The 19,601-nt window shown below is 43.7% G+C and overlaps 1 protein-coding gene across 2 annotated transcripts in view; it reads left to right on the plus strand.

Annotated features, from left to right (window-relative positions):
- Window positions 1–19,601, plus strand: part of MAP2K6 (mitogen-activated protein kinase kinase 6) — a 70,053-nt gene that overhangs the window by 25,889 nt on the left and 24,563 nt on the right. For both annotated transcript variants that reach the window (XM_056550202.1, XM_056550203.1), the window contains one exon: window positions 14,641–14,754. In XM_056550202.1, coding sequence (XP_056406177.1) covers window positions 14,641–14,754 — 114 coding nt within the window. The remainder of the gene's footprint in view (window positions 1–14,640; window positions 14,755–19,601) is intronic.

Genomic DNA, 19,601 nt, shown 5'->3' on the forward strand with positions numbered 1-19,601 from the left:
TTAAAATGTAGTGAAAAGTAAAAAAATATGTTTTTTTTTTCTTAAAAGACGGATGCAATCGGACATCATCTTTCAAATTTGTACACACGTTTTGATACAGTTTAGTCAGGTTTTGAGGAACCCTGATACAGTAACTGTGTTGCAAAAACGTGGTGTGAACCCAGCCTTAGTGTGAGTGGGGAAAGCAAGCTAGAGAGGTGAGGCTGCCCAGGGTACCACTGGCCAAGCTTCTTTGATTCCCCAGCCCAGTAATAAAATACTATTTTTTATTAAAAAAAAAAAAAAAATATCCCCACTATTGCACCAAAGTAGATGCTACATACAGGTACCATTGCTCTAAGGCTCAGAGGATGTCTGACCACAAGTCTATTCCCAGAAGCAACCTGAGGATTAGTAAATCCAGCTTTTGAGTCTAATACTGCAAGATTAGAAATGTAATGTGGGTACACATTGACCTTGACCCTGACTTATCAGTCTTTGTGAGGAAAAATTGGAGAGATTTTTCCACAACAGCCAATCACATCTCAGCTTTCTTATCTGAATGAGCTCAGTTAAAGTGAAAGCTGAGCTGTGATTGGTTATTGTGGGAAAAATCCAGTTTTTCTTTAATCGGGGCCATTAATTCCATCCAGCAGTAAGTCAGTATAAAGTAATGTACTGTATGTAAACAGAGACTCCACCAGCAGAATAGTGAGTGCAGCTCTGGAGTATAATACAGGATATAACTCAGGATCAGTACAGGATAAGTAATGTAATGTATGTGCACAGTGACCTCACCAGCAGAATAGTGAGTACAGCTCTGGAGTATAATACAGGATATACCTCAGGATCAGTACAGGATAAGTAATGTAATGTAAGTACACAGTGACCTCACCAGCAGAATAGTGTGTACAGTTCTGGAGTATAATACAGGATATAACTCAGGATCAGTACAGGATAAGCAATGTATGTACAGAGTGACCTAAACAGGAGAATGAGTGCAGCTCTAAAGTATAATATAGGATGTAATATATAGGGCAAAAAATTCTTGAAAATTCGATAACCACGTTATCAGCTGAACGTCCCAATAATTAATAAAAAAAACCATTAAGCAGCTATAGAGGTGTCTGTCTAGATTTTTGCCCGGAGCTTAGGACAACATTCTTTATGTTTGACCTGATTACAGCACTTTAGTTTTTTCTCCATTAAACATCAGCAAAAAAATGTAGTCAGGAATAGCTTCTGCACATCAGTCATTCCATGTGCTCTGTGCAGTGCCAAACCCCTTTGGCAATGCTCATAGGTATTCATGAATCCCCTTTATGATGTACAAGGTTTAGTGTTGTTTAATATCAGGTTACAAGAAGCTTTGCAGGGGGTGCATAAACCTGTAGCACAGTTGGCTGTCCGGGCATGCTGGGAGTTATAGTTTTGCAACATCTGGAGGTACGCAGGTTGAAGACCACTTCTGTAGCATGTGACTGTATACATTATAACCAGGTAAAACCAAGGGGAATGGGGTTGGCACACTGCTCTGGATTGCGTGCTCGTTTTTCTTGGAAGCTAAGGTTGATCCAGCTTGTCGCCTACATAGTAAAGATTTCTGGTTCTCTGTTGTAACCTGATTGTAATGCATGGGACCACTCCTTCCTGACTTCATACTTGATGCTACACCCTCTGGGTAAGCCCCGACCGGCAATCCTGTCAGGAGGAATTTCTTGTAGCACATAAGTCTCCAATATTCCAAAATTTATGCTCAATTCTGATGACCAGTAAAAAAAAAAATTCTAGCAACACCTAAAATGTTACGGTCATTAAAAACTACATTTGGCATGTCGATCAGAACTGACAAAAGTTGTTGGTCACACAGGGTTAATGTCGGACATAGCTGATCTGGCCAATGTCAGACATTAACCCTTTAGACACAGATGCCACAATAAAACAATTCTGTGCTAAATGCTGTAAATTGTGTTCCTAGCTTGTTCAAGGAGCTGATCTGGAGCACCGCAACGAAATCAGGAGTTTCCAATTAGCTGAGCGGACAGCGGTAGGTCCCTTATCTGGCTCCTCACTGTCTGATCACCACTCCAATGCTGCAGGAAGCCATGAGAGCCTGAAGCAATGGAGCGCCAATAACACTGATCAATGCTGTGCTGTAGCACGGCATTAAACAGCTTTTGCAATCTGAAGAGATCATGATAAAAATAGTGAAAAAAAAATTAATACATGTGATTTTACCCCCTTTCCTTTTGAATCTCCTCCCTTTTGGGCATTTTTAAAATAAAGTAATGTACATAAACACATGGTGTGCAAATGCCCGAACTATTTAAAATATAATGTTAAAGGACAACTGTAGTGGTACACATTTATATATGCCCGGGCCTCAAAAATAAACAAAATACCTTCCTACGAATCCCTGTTGGTCCGGCACAGGCCTCAGGGTCCGGCAGTGCTGACGTCATTCCACTTCCTGGGGACGGGGGCGTGCAGAGCAGTCGGCATATCACCGACCGTAGCGATGTCCCGCCCCGGCCCGTGATAGGCTGAGCCCACTGTCATGTAAGGAGCTCTGGCCGGCTTCTTACATAACAGTGGGCTCAGCCTATCACCGACCGGGGCAGGACATCACTACAGCCGGCGGCTCTGCGGCGTCCCCGTTCCCAGGAACTGGAATGACGTCAGCACTGCCGGACCGTGAGGCCTGTCCCGGACCAACGGGGGCTCGTTGGAAGGTATGTATTTAACCCCTTCAGGACCAAGCCCATTTTGGCCTTAATGACCAGAGCGTTTTTTGCACATCTGACCACTGTCACTTTAAACATTAATAACTCTGGAATGCTTTTAGTTATCATTCTGATTCCGAGATTGTTTTTTCGTGACATATTCTACTTTAACATAGTGGTAAATTTTTGTGGTAACTTGCATCCTTTCCTTGTGAAAAATCCAAAAATTTGATGAAAAATTTGAAAATTTTGCATTTTTCTAACTTTGAAGCTCTCTGCTTGTAAGGAAAATGTATATTACAAATAAAAAAAAAATTTTATTCACATATACAATATGTCTACTTTATGTTTGCATCATAAAAGTGACGAGTTTTTACTTTTGGAAGACACCAGAGGGCTTCAAAGTTCAGCAGCAATTTTCCAATTTTTCACAAAATTTTCAAACTCACTATTTTTCAGGGACCAGTTCAGGTTTGAAGTGGATTTGAAGGGTCTTCTTATTAGAAATACCCCACAAAAGACCCCATTATAAAAACTGCACCCCCCAAAGTATTCAAAATGACATTCAGTCATCATTTTAACCCTTTAGGTGTTTCACAGGAATAGAAGCAAAGTGAAGGAGAAAATTCACAATCTTCATTTTTTACACTCGCATGTTCTTGTAGACCCAATTTTTAAATTTTTACAAGGGGTAAAAGGAGAAAATGTATACTTATATTTGTAGCCCAATTTCTCTCGAGTAAGCACATACCTCATATGTCTATGTAAAGTGTTCGGCGGGCGCAGTAGAGGGCTCAGAAGGGAAAGAGCGACAAGGGGATTTTGGAGAGTACGTTTTTCTGAAATGGTTTTTGGGGGCATGTTGCATTTAGGAAGCCCTTATGGTGCCAGAACAGCAAAAAACCCTCACATGGCATACCATTTTGGAAACTAGACCCCTTGAGGTACGTAACAAGGAATAAAGTGAGCCTTAATACCCCACAGGTGTTTCACGACTTTTGCATATGTAAAAAAAAATATTTTTTTTTCACTAAAATGTGTGTTTCCCCCCAAATTTCACATTTTTCCAAGGGTTAATAGCAGGAAATACCCCCCAATATTTGTAACCCCTTCTCTTCTGAGTATGGAGGTACCCCATAAGTTGACCTGAAGTGCACTATGGGTGAACTACAATGCTCAGAAGAGAAGGAGTCACATTTGGCTTTTTGAGAGCAAATTTTGCTCGGGGGGCATGTCGCATTTAGGAAGCCCCTATGGTGCCAGAACAGCAAAAAATACCCACATGGCATACCATTTTGGAAACTAGACCCCTTGAGGAATGTAATAAGGAATAAAGTGAGCCTTATTACCCCACAGGTGTTTCATGACTTTTGCATATGTAAAAAAAAAAATAATAATTTCCACTAAAATGTGTGTTTCCCCCCTAATTTCACCTTTTTGCAAGGGTTAATAGCAGAAAATACTCCCCAAAATTTGTAACCCCATCTCTTCTGAGTATGTAGGTACCCCATAAGTTGACCTGAAGTGCACTATGGGCGAACTACAATGCTCAGAAGAGAAGGAGTCATATTTGGCTTTTTGAGAGCAAATTTTGCTCGGGGAGCATGTCGCATTTAGGAAGCCCCTAAGGTGCCAGAACAGCAAAAAAAAAAACACATGGCATACCATTTTGGAAACTAGACCCCTTGAGGAACGTAACAAGGGGTACAGTGAGCATTTACCCCCCACTGGTGTCTGACAGATCTTTGGAACAGTGGGCTGTACAAGTTTTCATTTTATGGACCACTGTTCCAAAGATCCGTCAGACACCTGTGGGGTGTAAATTCTCACTGCACCCCTCATTACATTCCGTGAGGGGTGTCGTTTCCGAAATGGGGTCACATGTGGGGTTTTGTTTTTTTTGCGTTTGTCAAAACCGCTGTAACAATCAGCCACCCCTGTGCAAATCACCTCAAATGTACATGGTGCGCTCTCCCTTCTGGGCCTTGTTGTGCACCCCCAGAGCACTTTGCGCTCACATATGGGGTATCTCTGTAGTCGGGAGAAATTGCGTTACAAATTTTGGGGGGCTTTTTTCCCTTTTACCTCTTGTGAAAATTTAAAGTATAGGGCAACATCAGCATGTTAGTGTAAAAAATAAAAAATGTTTACACTAACATTCTGGTGTAGACCCCAACATTTCCTTTTCATGAAGGGTTAAAGAAGAAAAAGCCCCCCACACCTTGTAACGCAATTTCTCCCGAGTACAGCGATACCCCATATGTGACCCTAAACTGTTGCCCTGAAATACGACAGGGCTCCAAAGTGAGAGCGCCATGTGCATTTGAGGCCTAAATTAGGGATTTGCATAGGGGTGGACATAGGGGTATTCTACGCCAGTGATTCCCAAACAGGGTGCCTCCAGCTGTTGCAAAACTCCCAGCATGCCTGGACAGTCAACGGCTGTCCGACAATACTGGGAGTTGTTGTTTTTCAACAGCTGGAGGCTCTGCTTTGGAAACAGTGGCGTACCGGACGTTCTTATTGGGGGAGGGGGGCTGTGTAGGGGTATGTGTATATGTAGTGTTTTTAACTTTTTATTTTATTTTGTGTTAGTGTAGTGTAGTGTTTTTAGGGTACAGTCACATGGGCGGGGGATTACAGCGAGTTTCCCAGCGCAAAATTTGCTGCATCTCAAGATGCGAGAAACCCACTGTAAAAGCCTCGCCCATGTGAATGTGCCCTGTACATTCACGGGGGTGGCGGGGCGGGGGGGGCTTGCATCAGCTGTTGCAAAACCACAACTCCCAGCATGCATGGTCTGTTAGTGCATGCTGGGAGTCATAGTTTTGCAACAGCTGGAGGCACACAGGTTAGGAAACACTGAGTTAGAAACAGACAATGTTTCCCAACCAGTGTGTCTCCAGTTGTTGCAAAACTACAACTCCCAGCATGCCCAGACAGCTGAAGGGCATGCTGGGAGTTGTAGTACGGCAACATCTGAAGGGCCAGATGTTGCTGAACTAAAACTCCCAGCATGCCTGGACAGTCAGTGCATACTGGGAGTTGTAGTTTTGCAACAGCTGGAAGAGCACAGATTGGAGACCATTATACAATGGTCTCCAAACTGGGGCCCTCCAGATGTTGCAAAACTACAACTCCCAGCATGCATGGTCTTTAGTGCATGCTGGGAGTTATAGTTTTGCAACAGCTGGAGGCACACAGGTTAGGAAACACTGAGTTAGAAACAATGTTTCCCAACCAGTGTGTCTCCAGCTGTTGCAAAACTACAACTCCCAGCATGCCCAGACAGCTGAAGGGCATGCTGGGAGTTGTAGTTCGGCAACATCTGAAGGGCCAGATGTTGCTTAACTAAAACTCCCAGCATGCCTGGACAGTCAGTGCATGCTGGGAGTTGTAGTTTTGCAACAGCTGGAAGAGCACAGATTGGAGACCATTATACAATGGTCTCCAAACTGAGGCCCTCCAGATGTTGCAAAACTACAACTCCCAGCATGCCCAGACAGCCAAAGGCTGTCTAGGCATGCTGGGAGTTGTAGTTTTCAGACTCCTAGAAGCAGCAGTGAAGATCTTCACTGCTGCTTCTGAGGACCATATACTCACCTGCCGGTCCCGTCGCTGCTCGTCCACGTGGCCGGTCCCGCGCTGCTCCTCGGTCCCGCCGCTGGATCAGGTAAGTCCGCCGGTCCCCTCCTGTTCCCCCCCGTGTGCCGCAGGTCCCCGCGAGTCCCCGCGAGCCCCCGCAGCCTTCGTCCCCCGTTCTGCCCGACTTCCAGGGGCGGGCAGTGCGGGGGATCTGAACTTTCACCCCAGATCACTGTGATTGGTCCACAGGGACCAATCACAGTGATCGCTGACCAGGACCATCAATTGATGGTCCTGGGGGTGAAGCAGAAGTTGTCCCCTGCTGGAAACAGCGGGACTTCTGCCAGTTAACCCGTGCGATGCTGCGCATCGCCGGGTTAACTGCATGTCATTTATAAACGCCGGGATGCGCGAACGCACTGCACAACCCGGCGTTTATATATGACATTCTGCGGGAAGGGGTTAAGGTAAGTTTAGTTTGTTTATTTTTGAGGCACGGGCATATATAAATGTGTACCACTACAGTTGTCCTTTAAGTAAACTACATGGTCAATGGCATAAACGTAAAAAAAAAAAAAAAAAAAGTCCAGAAATGTGTATTTTTGGTCACTTCATAGACTAGAAAAAAAAAACTTTAGATTGCTGCTGTCAAAGCTGACAGTGGCTGGTGGTCCAGTGGGACAATCCACTCTGGAGGGGTACTCGGGTGGAAATTTTTATTTTTTTTAATGAACTGGTGCCAGAAAGTTTAATGAACTGGTGCCAGATTTGTAAATTACTTCTATTAAAAAATCTTAATCCTTCCAGTACTTGTTAGCTGCTGTATACTACAGAGAAAATTATTTTCTTTTGGGATTTCTTTTCTGTCTGTCCACAGTGCTCCACAGTGTCAGGAACTGTCCAGCACAGCATAGGTTTGCTATGGGGATTTTCTCCTGCTCTGGACAGTTACTGACATGGACAGAGGTGTCAGCAGAGAGCACTGTGGACAGACAGAAAAGAAATACAAAAAGAAAACAATTTCCTCTGTAGTATACAGCTGCTAAGAAGTACTTGAAGGATTAAGTTTATTTTTTTATAGAAGTAATTTACAAATATGTATAACTTTCTGGCACCAGTTGATTAAAAAATAAAATAAGATATTCATCGGAGTACCCCTTTAACCTCTTGTACGCCCTGCATCCCCAATCCTTAAGGACTCGGGCGAATTTGTACGTTCCGGTCCAGTTTAACGGGTTTAAACCGTTCTCACGGACTGAGAATGGGTTACACCTGGTGGGTCCCGGTTGCTACGGGCAGCCAGGACCCACTGCTAATGCCGGGCATGGCTGATCGGGCCGATGCCCAGCATTAACACTTTAGCCGCCGTGATCATAGTTGATTGCGGCATCTAAAGCGAAAAGTAAAAGAATCCCGGCAGCTCAGCGTAGCTGATCTATTGCGACAAAATCACAATGTCCCGATCAGCTAACCATACGACGGCAAGGATCCTCCCCTGCCTCTCCCTCATCCGATCAGCGATCTACTGCTCCAGCCCTATGGGGGCTTTAAAAATTTATTAACCCCTTCCCTATTAAAAATGTTAATCACCCCTCTTTTCCCATTTTTTTTAAAATAATAAAGAATAAAAATCATATGTGGTACCGCTGCATGCGTGAATGTCCAAACTATTAAAATATAAGGTTAGCTAAACCACACGGTCGATGACGCACATGTTAAAAAAAATACCAAATTTTAAAAAATTTAATTTTTGGTCACTTCATATACCATAAAAATATTAATAAAGAGCGGTCAAAAAGTCCCATCAAAACAAAAATGGTACCGATAAAAACTACAGTCAACTGCACAAAAAATGCCCCTTACACAGAAAAATAAGTTATAGGGGTCAGAAGATGCCAATTTTAAACATTCAAATTGTAGTTTATAATTTTTAAAGTAATAAAATTAAACCTGTATAAATTGAGTATCCTTGTAACCGTATGGATCTACAGAATAAAGATAGTGTAATTTTTACCGAAAAGTTCACTGCATAGAAATGGAAGTTACTAAATGGTGTTTCTTTTTTTATTTCACCCCACAAATAATATTTATTTTTTTTGGGGGGAGTTTTGCTGAATGTTATATTATTAAATAAGTGATGCCATTACAAAGTACAATTGGTGCCGCAAAAAACAAGCCCTTACATGGGTCTGTAGGTACAAAATTGAAAGAGCTATGATTTTTAGAAGGGAAGGAGGAAAAAACAAGTCCCCTTAAAGGGGTTCCTAATACAACTTATCCCCTATACAAAGGATAGGGGATAAGAAGTATGATCGCGGAGGTCCCGTCACTGGGGCCCCCAAGCAATCTGTCATTCCGCACCCACCTTTGTGAGCTCTCCGCAGTCACGACCTCTCCATAGACTTGCATTGAGGGGGTCGGGGGAGGGATGGGGTTGTGACGTCACGATACTCCGGCCCCATGGTCGTCACGCTTCACACTCTGAGCCTCCAGAGCTCACAAAGGTGGGTGCGATCATACATCTTATCCCCCTCCTTTGGATAGGGCAGGAGTACCCCTTTTAAGGTGAAAATAGGTCCTTAAGCGGGTTAAATAAAAGTTTAAAAAAAAAATCCATTAACCCCTTCAATATTTAAAGTTTAAATCACCCTCCTTTTTCCCATTTTCCATATAAAAAAATTATAAAAATAAACATATTTGGTATCGCCACGTGCGTAATTGTCCCAACTATTAAATTATGTTTTTGATCCTGCACTGTCAACGACGTCAACACAAAAATATTTTCTGATTTTGGTCTCCTCACATCCCAAAAATAAATAAATAAAATGTAACAAAAACTATATTTAACCCCTTGCCGCAAAACACCGTGTTTATACGGCGCTGCGGCAAGGGAGGGTTATGAAGCGAGCTCAGGAGCTGAGCTCGCATCATACCCGCACAGTCCCTGCTGCAGTCAGCAGCCAGGACCCGTGGCTAATGCCCGACATCACTGTTCCGGCAGATGTCCGGCATTAACTCTTTAGATGTGGCTATCAACTTGGATCTAAAGTGAATGTGAAAGCTTCCCAGCTGCTCAGTCGGGCTGATCGGGACCATCGCGATAAAATCGCGATGTCCCGATCAGCTAGGACACAGCTGATGGTATGGACCTACAGAATAAAGAGGTGTGATTTTTACCGAAAAATTTACTGCGTAGAAACGGAAGCCTCCAAAAGTGAAAAAATTTTTTTTATTGTTTTTCTACCATTTTGTCGCACAATGATTTTCTTTTCCGTTTTGCCATAGATTTTGGGGTAAAATGACTGATGTCATTACAAATTAGAATTGGTGGCGCAAAAAATAAGCCATCATATGGATTTTTAGGTGCAAAATTGAGAGTTATGATTTTTTAAATGTAAGGAGGAAAAAATGAAAGTGGAAAAACGCTATGTCCTTAAGGGGTTAAAAAAGGGGGGGCAATGCATTTTCAGTTTCTGTTTTCGGTTTTGGCCCAAAATTTCCCTTTCGGTGCATGCCTAAAAGAAACATTATAACCACAATTGAGGCACATGAGTCTAGACCTAGAGTGATAAGGGCTGGAGAGGAGATTATGTAGCGTGACATTGAATTATGGGTTTAACCAGGGTGACCATGCTCGGTAGGAATCATGCAGTCTGTCTGATCTTCTAGACATTTCCTCAAACCTACTGATCTGGTGGACTTTGGATATCCATTCATCCAGAGTTGGCAGATGGGATTGAAGACCTTTAAGAGGAATCCGTGATTTAGCTGCAGCTAAAAGATGGGCGGTCAGTGACCCAGAAGGACCAGAGCATGTGTGAGGGGCAAGGAGTAACCTGTGATGGAATGAATAGACTGCTTTATATTTCCCAATATGGCTTGAGGGTCAGGCAAGTACTCCAGATGTGTGTGAGATTCCCAACTTGTATCATACATCTCCAGCACAGATTTGAGGTAGAGAGGCCATGGACAAATAGGAACTCGGGGGTCTTGTACCATCTATACAAAATGTTACAGTGCGATTCCCTGAGGTGGACACATCTTGAGAATCCCTGAGAGATAACCAGTTCCATCTCCCACATAACAATACTACCCAGTCTGTAGGAATAGTCGAACAGAGTCACATCAGAGTACAATTTGAAGGCACTAGGTGGTGGAGAGAGAAGCGAAGCTTCAAAGTCCATCTGGCTGTGTATATTTCCATGGAGTTTGAGGAAATCGGAGCAACAATTTGTAATGAGCGATGTGTAGGACGAATAGATTCTGAGGGTAATAAGAGCTTCAGCTCTCACTCGGTGGGAACCCTTCCATCCTGGAATAGTTGGAATATAGGCACTTGGCACAACTTAGACCCCATAGGAGAGAATGTAGTAGAGGTACAATTCATAATTACAGGTTAAAGGCTGGAAGGTAGCAAGGGGGAAATTGGGGCAGGACAGGAAAGAGAGAGGAAAGACAGCAATGATAGCCCGTAAGAAGAGAACAGGGTTGGTTTGGATATATTTCTTGGTGAGGGTTATCCATAAGTCCCTAAGTAGGTCATCACCATATGCCCTGGAGGCCCATGTGAGAGCAGAGAAAGGAGAAGATGGCTAGACAGCCCACCTCAGCACCTGAATTGCTTTATAAATCACGTGAATATCCGGAAGGCCAATGCCTCCTTTGTTTGCTGGACCTTACAAGTAAACAATTAGCCTGGGGTGTTTTTTGCTTCCACACATATCTAGAGAAAAGTGTGCTAATAGACTTAAAGAAAGATCAGGGAAGTGCATCGGGGAGTATTTGTAATTAGTAAATTTTTGGGACCACAAAGCACTGGAGAACATTTCGGCATCCCAGATAGGAAATGAGTGGGTTTTCGTATACTGCCAGAGGTGACTAAATTTCAAGGAGGTGGGATTTGAAATTGTAGTGATAGATCTTATGGATTGCATTAGGAATTGAGACCCCTAGATACTTTAGTGTTGACTAGGCCCATGGTAGGAGGAAGGGTTTAGGAGTTCTGATTTTGTTGATATTTGCCAAATTCTTCGAACAGGCGCACCAGGCAGGGCAGATTTAGTGAGGAGGAAAAGGAGATCATCTGCAGAAGCTAATGTCTTCAAAGGCTTCTGCACAACTTCAGGAGAAATTATGTCCACGAGCTGGCTGACTTTTTGTAATAAAGTTTCAATTACCAGCACATAAGGTGGGCAAGGAGCGGGCAGCTCTACCTAGTACTATCAGTTATTTGAGAAGGAGGGAAAGTGAATCATTTTATTAAAAGGAAACGTATGGTTGGGCATATAGGGAAAAGATTGCAGAAAGGAAGGCATTTGGGAATCCGAATTTACAGAGTTGCTTTCATGAAAGACCAATTTACTCTTATCAAATGCCTTCTCGGCATTTACACTGAGAAGGACCAATGGTAGTGGGGTGGTGTGGGCAAGTTAGATGTGAGGAGTCTGTCCATATTAAAACGGCCCTCTCTTTCGACACGAAACCAGACTCTTCCAGACTTCTCAAATGTGGGAGAACTTTCTTTATTCAGATAGAAAGGAGTTTAGCCCAAATTTGTAGGTCTAAGTTCAACAAATTAATGGAAATCACAGGGGGGTACACACTTAAAATATAACTTATAATCAGACACGTTCTAAAAGCATAGGCCCCACAACAAAATTAAGCCAGTATGGTAATTGGACACCAGATCTGTGATAAGCAATACAGACCGTGTATAGATGAGGTGTGTATTGTATAGAGGGATAGGGTCTAGAAGAGCAGGGTACACAAATAATTGTTCACCCTAGTAATCCCTGTTGGGGAGATGTGGTGAGGTCTACCCCTGCTCCCACAGGGACCGTCGGAGCACTCGCCCTAGAAAGGGTGACCCCTGCCCCGATCTACCCCTTGGACTACACCCTAGAAATCCCTAGTAGTAAAAAATAGCCCTTGTTCCGTGGTACCCGACGCGTTTCAACCACATCGGTGGGTTCATCAGGGGTTAACCAGGCAAGATACAGTACAAGGATAAATGTTATCAATAATTAAACTAATTACAAAGATAGAAAGATGTAAATAGTAGGAGCACCTATGCGGATTATGCAATAATGGTGCTAACTCTTATGCTTATATTAACCTGGTGACAATGTTGCCCTCAGGTGGCTACTCACGGTTACCAACGCTGCCGCAGTGGCGGTATCCCTAGGTGCACTGCCACAGTGGTGGGCAGTGCCTTCAGCCGATCGGTGTCCTGGCCTGTAGGTGCCTATACATACACATTAGACATTCGGCCAGTCCAGCTGACTTTTCTCTTGTGTATGGACGCCTTTACTCAGTGTGTTGCCATGTCACGAATATATCCTCTCTGTACAGTTTGAACTGCAGACTTTTTTACATACATTTTATATTGTTACTTTGTAACAACCAGCACAGTAGAAATATGAGTTGCTGATGTATTTAGTTCACAAATATTGTGAGTAATATTAGGCCCTTGGGATTATTTACCTGTGGCTGTTAACATGAATTTACTCATTCACCCCAGCAAGCAGATGCGTTGGAGAATGTGAATAATTGAAATACAACATACAGAAGAAAGTTGTCAAGCATTTTACTGTACATTGATTAATGATGCACATATATCTAATTATCTCCATTTTAGGGAGTGGTAACAGGACTGGGATGTTTGCCAGTTGTACACACACAGTTACTTCCTTTTTCATACTTGCCTAGCCAATCAAAGGACAGCACTGAAATGGTTACAGTAAGTGCTGCTGTTCAAATGAGAGGGAAGCCTTGATTTATCTTATCCTTATGTACAGTGCTGATCCTCTGAAAAAAAATTGTAAGAAGCTATAAATTGGAGGGGATGTTTTTGTTACTTAGATGGCTATTGTCATTTCAAAGTATTATGTTTTAACATGTTGGCTGTATTGACTTGACAGCTCTATGGTGAAATAACGTGTCACTTTCGGCTGACTTTTTTTGTACAGTTTGGTGACTGAGCTTTACCTATTGGATCTTACTTGAGCACTTATGTGTAATTGTTTATTTTTGTATTATACAGGTATAAGCTCTCTTTATTTCTCTTACTACCTGGCACTTTAGTAGCAGTTATCATTGTTACTTTTTATACTTACGATCTACCTAGTATTTATACTGTGTGCTCATATTCAACTGACATACTATTATTTGGATATTTATGACAGGTTTGTTAAATTTTTGCCTATTCAGCCCTGGAGTTATTGTTTCTAGAAGGGTTTCATATAGCTTATGCTTGCTATATTCATGTGCTGGTTTGTGTTTTTATTTGCTTTTATTTTTTGTCTGGTCTTGTGCTTTTGATGTATTTCAAAATGAAGGCTAAAACATTTTTGTTAATGCTTTTTTTTTTAATGTTGTATTCGCAGTTGTGTTCTTTTTTTTTTTTTTCCTTGATGCCTTTTTTTTAATTTTATTTCTTACGATCCATAGACCAGTCGGCACACACATTTGCCTACAAACTTGTGTCCATTTACAGATCTGCACCATGAAAATTTCCTGTAATAACATTGTATGGAATTGCTATTTAAGAAATTCTCTTATGAAATTTTTAATTTTCATTAATATACTACATGGGACCTGTAACCAACAAAAGCTTGTACGCTGTTCACTCTTAATCCCATCTGTCGACTAGAGGAGACCTGCTGAGTTTACAGGAGCCAGGCGGCAGAGCTTGGTGGAAACTTTTCAAAGTTGGTGGCGAATGAGCTGTTCTTTATTTTAAGTCTGATTCTGTGTACCTGTCACTTCTGATATGCCCATGGCATAAGAATGGAACATTGTGTTCCCAGTGGAGCATTTTTTCCTGGAGCTGCCAAAATATGTACAATCCTCCTGACGGGCTTAACTTTGATAGCATACCACGACAGTCTGACTTAAAACCCTTCTGTGTGATGCCATAGGAAGCATAAGTGCGAATGGCTTCTTTTTTCTTTACGTGCTGTCAAAAACTGGTATCTGCAGAAACTTTTGCCCTGGCACAGTAATGACATGCACAGCACAACTCCGCTTGCTCTTGGCTCTGCTCGTAAGCAGTTAGTTAAGTCCATTCCATGAGCTGCATGCGATGATGCCTTGTGCCAAGGGCTTTCTAATTACGCAGCACATTCTCAGCTGGCCTGCGAGGGAAGGAGGTGCCATTCAAATGGGAATGACCCTATTGGCAGCCCTCCAGGCCATATAATCACTCCGGCACTGCGGGCCTTCAGCTTGGCCGACACAGTGACTGCGGCGCTGTGTATGCTGTTAGTGCACACATGCCACTGTATTCCAGTCATAGTGATTGTATAATGGGCAATTGGTCATTTATAATGTTCTCCTATATTTTTGTGCTTAGAACTTTGAGGTAAAAGCTGATGACTTACTACCGATTGAAGAACTGGGCCGAGGAGCCTATGGAGTGGTAGAGAAGATGCGACATGTACCTAGTGAGCAGATAATGGCAGTAAAGGTAAGGTGCTTTTTTTTTACCCTTACTTATATTTATAGCATTGCATTACTAGAAATTTGTTACCAGAGGTAGAAATTTTGATTACAGGCAATAGTGTATACCTCTCTCAACATATATGCACCAATTTTTATTATGTATGTGCACCCTGCGGAATATCTTTTTTTTGTGCTCATAAATGTGCATACTTTTGTAAAATTGCCTGCCAATGCAGGTGTGAACCTAACCTTACCTAATCTAAAGAGGTAATCTAGCACTTAAAAAAGACTTAGTGAGGAATATTTTTTTCCAAAATGCCTGGGCTGCAAGAAAAAAAAAAAAAAAAAAAAAAGGGGACTTTCCTGCCAGAACCTTGTCCCGGTATATTGCTCTGCTTCGCCGTCTTCTTCCTGGTCTGGCCGTGGTCAGTGCGTCATGCTGCCGGTCAGCAAATCGCCAGCCGCAGCAATGTCTGGCCTTGGCCGGCGATAGGCCGAGAAGCAGGGTGATGCATTGAGCCACGGCATTGTTTTATTTTCTTGCAGCCTGGGCATTTAAAAAAAAAAATTCCTCCATGAGAGATATTCCTTTAAAAACGTAGCCTTTATCCACAAGATAAAGAATAAGTGTCTGATCGTGAGTAGAGATGAGCGAAGTTACAGTGATTCGATTCGTGACGAACTTCTCGGCTCGGCGTTTGCGGACTTTATCCTGCATAAATTATTTCAGCTTTCAGGTGCTCCGGTGGGCTGGAGACTCTTTCCTAGGACTGTATCCACCTTTTTGAGCCCACCGGAGCACCTGAAAGCTGAACTAATTTATGCAGGCTAAAGTAAGCAAATGCCGAGCCAAGAAGGTCGTGACGAATCGAATCACTGTAACTGCGCTCATCTCTAATCGTGAGCAGTCTGACTGTTGGGACCCCCTGCAATCTCCAGAACAGGGCCCTTTGCTCTCCACACTGCATGGAGCGGTGGATCGGCACATGTTCTATGCATTCTCTATAGGAGTGCAGCACTCTGATATCTTCGGAGCTTCCATATACAATGCATGGATAAGTTTTCAAAGTCTAGAGTTCCCCTTTAAACGGGGTTCACTATCTGGAGACAGGGGGTGATGCTCTTTTTGAAGAAAAAAGCCATGTTTTTCTGATACTGTATAGCTCCTTTAAGAACACTCTTATCTTGGCAGGCAGGTTGCTAATACTTGCTGTATATAAAAAAAAAAATAAAAAAAAATTTTATGCAGAAAGCTCCTAGTAACACGTTTTACAGATTGCTTAGGTCTTCAGGCTGAGACAGGGAGGCTTGGAAATGGTCAAACTGGACTCTTGCCTATATATTATTTTAAGGTCTGTGTATACATTAAGCCATAACTGCTATTTCTAGCACAAGATTGCGTCACTATGGTTAACAGGTATTATGTGGTTAACAGGTCTTATGTGTACAGCAGGTTTGGCTTTCAGTTGGGGAGGAGCCGGGTAGGAGGACATAGCGCAAACCTTTTGAATCAGCTGTGTCTCCCCCTCCGGCCTCTTCCTGCACTGACCTCAGAACACTACAGCCTAGGGATCCATATCATTTCTGTCTTGGGGCCCATGACACGGACACCACTTAGGTGGCCGCTCTGCCCAGTCACCTCCTGTCCCTGCCCTGCCAGAAAATGACATTGTGTGCCATCCCTGCTGGTTTCTGAAAGCTAATTATACTGTAATGTGTGTGTATTACATTAAATAATGTAATGTACCCACATGTAAATACTGTGTGTACAACAAAAATATTGGTAAACAGGCATTAGTCAGCACAAAGGGGATCATAGACCAGGAGTGCACAATAGTTTCTGGTCCAAGAGCCATGTTCCATGCTTGGAGTTGTAGTTTTGGTTTGGGTGAGCTGTAGAGCCATAGGCTGTGTCAGGACATGCTAAAACCCTACGGCTCTGCAACTGAACTAAAACTAGAACGAAGACTCCCAGCATGCTCTGAAACGGGTCAGCTCTGCAGCTGACCCAAAACTAGGTGTAGTAAAATAAAATCCTCTACAAAAGGTTTAACCCCTCAAGGACCAAGCCCATTTTCACCTTAACCTCTTAAGGACCCAGGGCTGTATGGATACGCCCTCACAACCTGGGCCTTAAGGACCCAGGGCGTATCCATACGCCCTGGCGTTTTCCGGTCTCTGCCGCGTGCCGGGCAGAGATCGGAACTGGATGCCTGCTGAAATCCTTCAGCAGGCATCCAGGGCAAACGCCGAGGGGGGCCATGTAGCCCCCCCATGTCGGCGATTGCCGAAAATCGCAAGGGAAATCGCCCTTGCGATCTGCGGCGATACCGGGCTGATCGGGTCTCTGGGACCCGACCGCCCGGTAATTTCGCATGATCCCGGCTGTCACAGACAGCCAGGGCCATGCTAACATATAGGAGCGAGGTGGCAAGCCGGCCACCTCCTCCTATACCCTGCGATCTGTCGGTTAGTTAACCGACCAATTGCAGGGGGGGGGGTTACTTCCTCCCGTCCTGCCCGGCCCCTGAAAGTCCGGAGAGGACGGGAGGAAGACCGGAGGACGCGACGGGGGAGTGCTGGGGACCGGCCCCGGTACTTACCTCGTCCCTGAAGACCCGGATCCAGGCGATGAAGGCGGCGGCGGCGACAGGTGAGTGGATCTTCAGCCGCGGTCAGGCCCTTTACAGCAATGCACGTCGCCGTAAAGCGACATGCATTGCTGTATTGGGACCCTGTAAACTACAACTCCCAGCATGCCCAGACAGCCCTTTGCATCTGGGCATGCTGGGAGTTGCAGTTTTGCAACATCTGGAGGTCCACAGTTTGGAGACCACTGTGCCCTTCCAGATGTTGCAAAACTACACATCCTCAGCATGCCTTTACTGTCCAGGCATGCTGGGAGTTGTAGTTCTGTAACATCTGGCCCTTCAGATGTTGCAGAACTATAACTCCCAGCATGCCTGGACAGTTTTGGCATACTGGAAGTTGTAGTTTTGCAACATCTGGAAGGGCACAGATTGGGAACCACTGTATTATTGGTCTGCAAACTGTAGTCCTCCAGATGTTGCAAAACTACAACTCCAAGCATGCTGGGAGTTGTAGCTCGGCAACATCTGGCTCTAAAGATGTTGCCGAACTACTACTCCCAGCATGCTTGAGAATGCTGAGAGTTGTGGTTTTGCAACAACTGGAGGCACACTGGTTGGGAAACATTGTCTGTTTCCTAACTCAGTGTTTCCCAACCCGTGTGCCTCCAGCTGTTGCAAAACTATAACTACCAGCATGCACTGATATACTGTGCATGCTGGGAGTTGTAGTTTTGCAACAGCTGGAGGTCCCCCCCCTGTGAATGTACAGGATACATTCACATGGGCAGGGGGCTTACAGTGAGTATCAGGCTGCAAGTTTGCGATGCAGCAAATTTTGCGCGGCAGCTCAAACTCGCTGTAACCCCCCGCCCATGTGACTGTACCCTAAAAACACTACACTACACTAACACAAAATAAAATAAAAAGTAAAAAACACTACATATACACATACCCCTACACAGCCCCCCTCCCCAATAAAAATGAAAAACGTCTGGTACGCCACTGCTTCCAAAATGGAGCCTCCAGCTGTTGCAAAACAACAACTCCCAGTATTGCTGGACAGCCGTTGACTGTCCAAGCATGCTGGGAGTTTTGCAACAGCTGGATGCACCCTGTTTGGGAATCACTGGCGTAGAATACCCCTATGTCCACCCCTATGCAAATCCCTAATTTAGGCCTCAAATGCGCATGGCGCTCTCACTTCGGAGCCCTGTCGTATTTCAAGGCAACAGTTTAGGGTCACATATGGGGTATCGCCGTACTCGGGAGAAATTGCCTTACAAATTTTGGGGGGCTTTTTCTCCTTTCACCCCTTATGAAAATGTGAAGTTGGGGTCTACACCAGCATGTTAGTGTAAAAAAATAAATTTTTTACACTAACATGCTGGTGTTGCCCTATACTTTTCATTTTGACAAGAGGTAAAAGGGAAAAAAGCCCCCCAAAATTTGTAATGCAATTTCTCCCGACTACGGAGATACCCCATATGTGGGCGCAAAGTGCTCTGGGGGCGCACAACAAGGCCCAGAAGGAAGAGTGCACCATGTACATTTGAGGTGATTTGCACAGGGGTGGCAGATTGTTACAGCGGTTTTGACAAATGCAAAAAAAACTAAACCCCACATGTGACCCCATTTTGGAAACTACACCCCTCACGGAATGTAATGAGGGGTGCAGTGAGAATTTACCCCCCACTGGTGTCTGACAGATCTTTGGAACAGTGGGCTGTGCAAATTAAAAATGATGTACAGACCACTGTTCCAAAGATCTGACAGACACCAGTGGGGGGTAAATGCTCACTGTACCCCTTGTTACGTTCCTCAAGGGGTCTAGTTTCCAAAATGGTATGCCATGTGGGTATTTTTTGCTGTCCTGGCACCATAGGGGCTTCCTAAATGCGACATACCCTCGAGCCAAATTTGCTCTCAAAAAGCCAAATATGACTCTTTCTCTTCTGAGCATTGTAGTTCGCTCGTAGTGCACTTCAGGTCATCTTATGGGGTACCTCCATACTCAGAAGAGATGGGGTTACAAATTTTGGGGGGTATTTTCTGCTATTAACCCTTGCAAAAATGTGAAATTTGGGGGGAATCACACATTTTAGTGAAATTTTATTTTATTTTTTTACATATGCAAAAGTCGTGAAACACATGTGGGGTATTAAGGCTCACTTTATTCCTTGTTACGTTCCTCAAGGGGTCTTGTTTCCAAAATGGTATGGCATGTGTTTTTTTTTTTTTTTTTTGCTGTTCTGGCACCATAGGGGCTTCCTAAATGCAACAT

Source organism: Hyla sarda, chromosome 13 (genome assembly GCF_029499605.1).
Source record: "Hyla sarda isolate aHylSar1 chromosome 13, aHylSar1.hap1, whole genome shotgun sequence".
NCBI lineage: Eukaryota > Metazoa > Chordata > Amphibia > Anura > Hylidae > Hyla > Hyla sarda.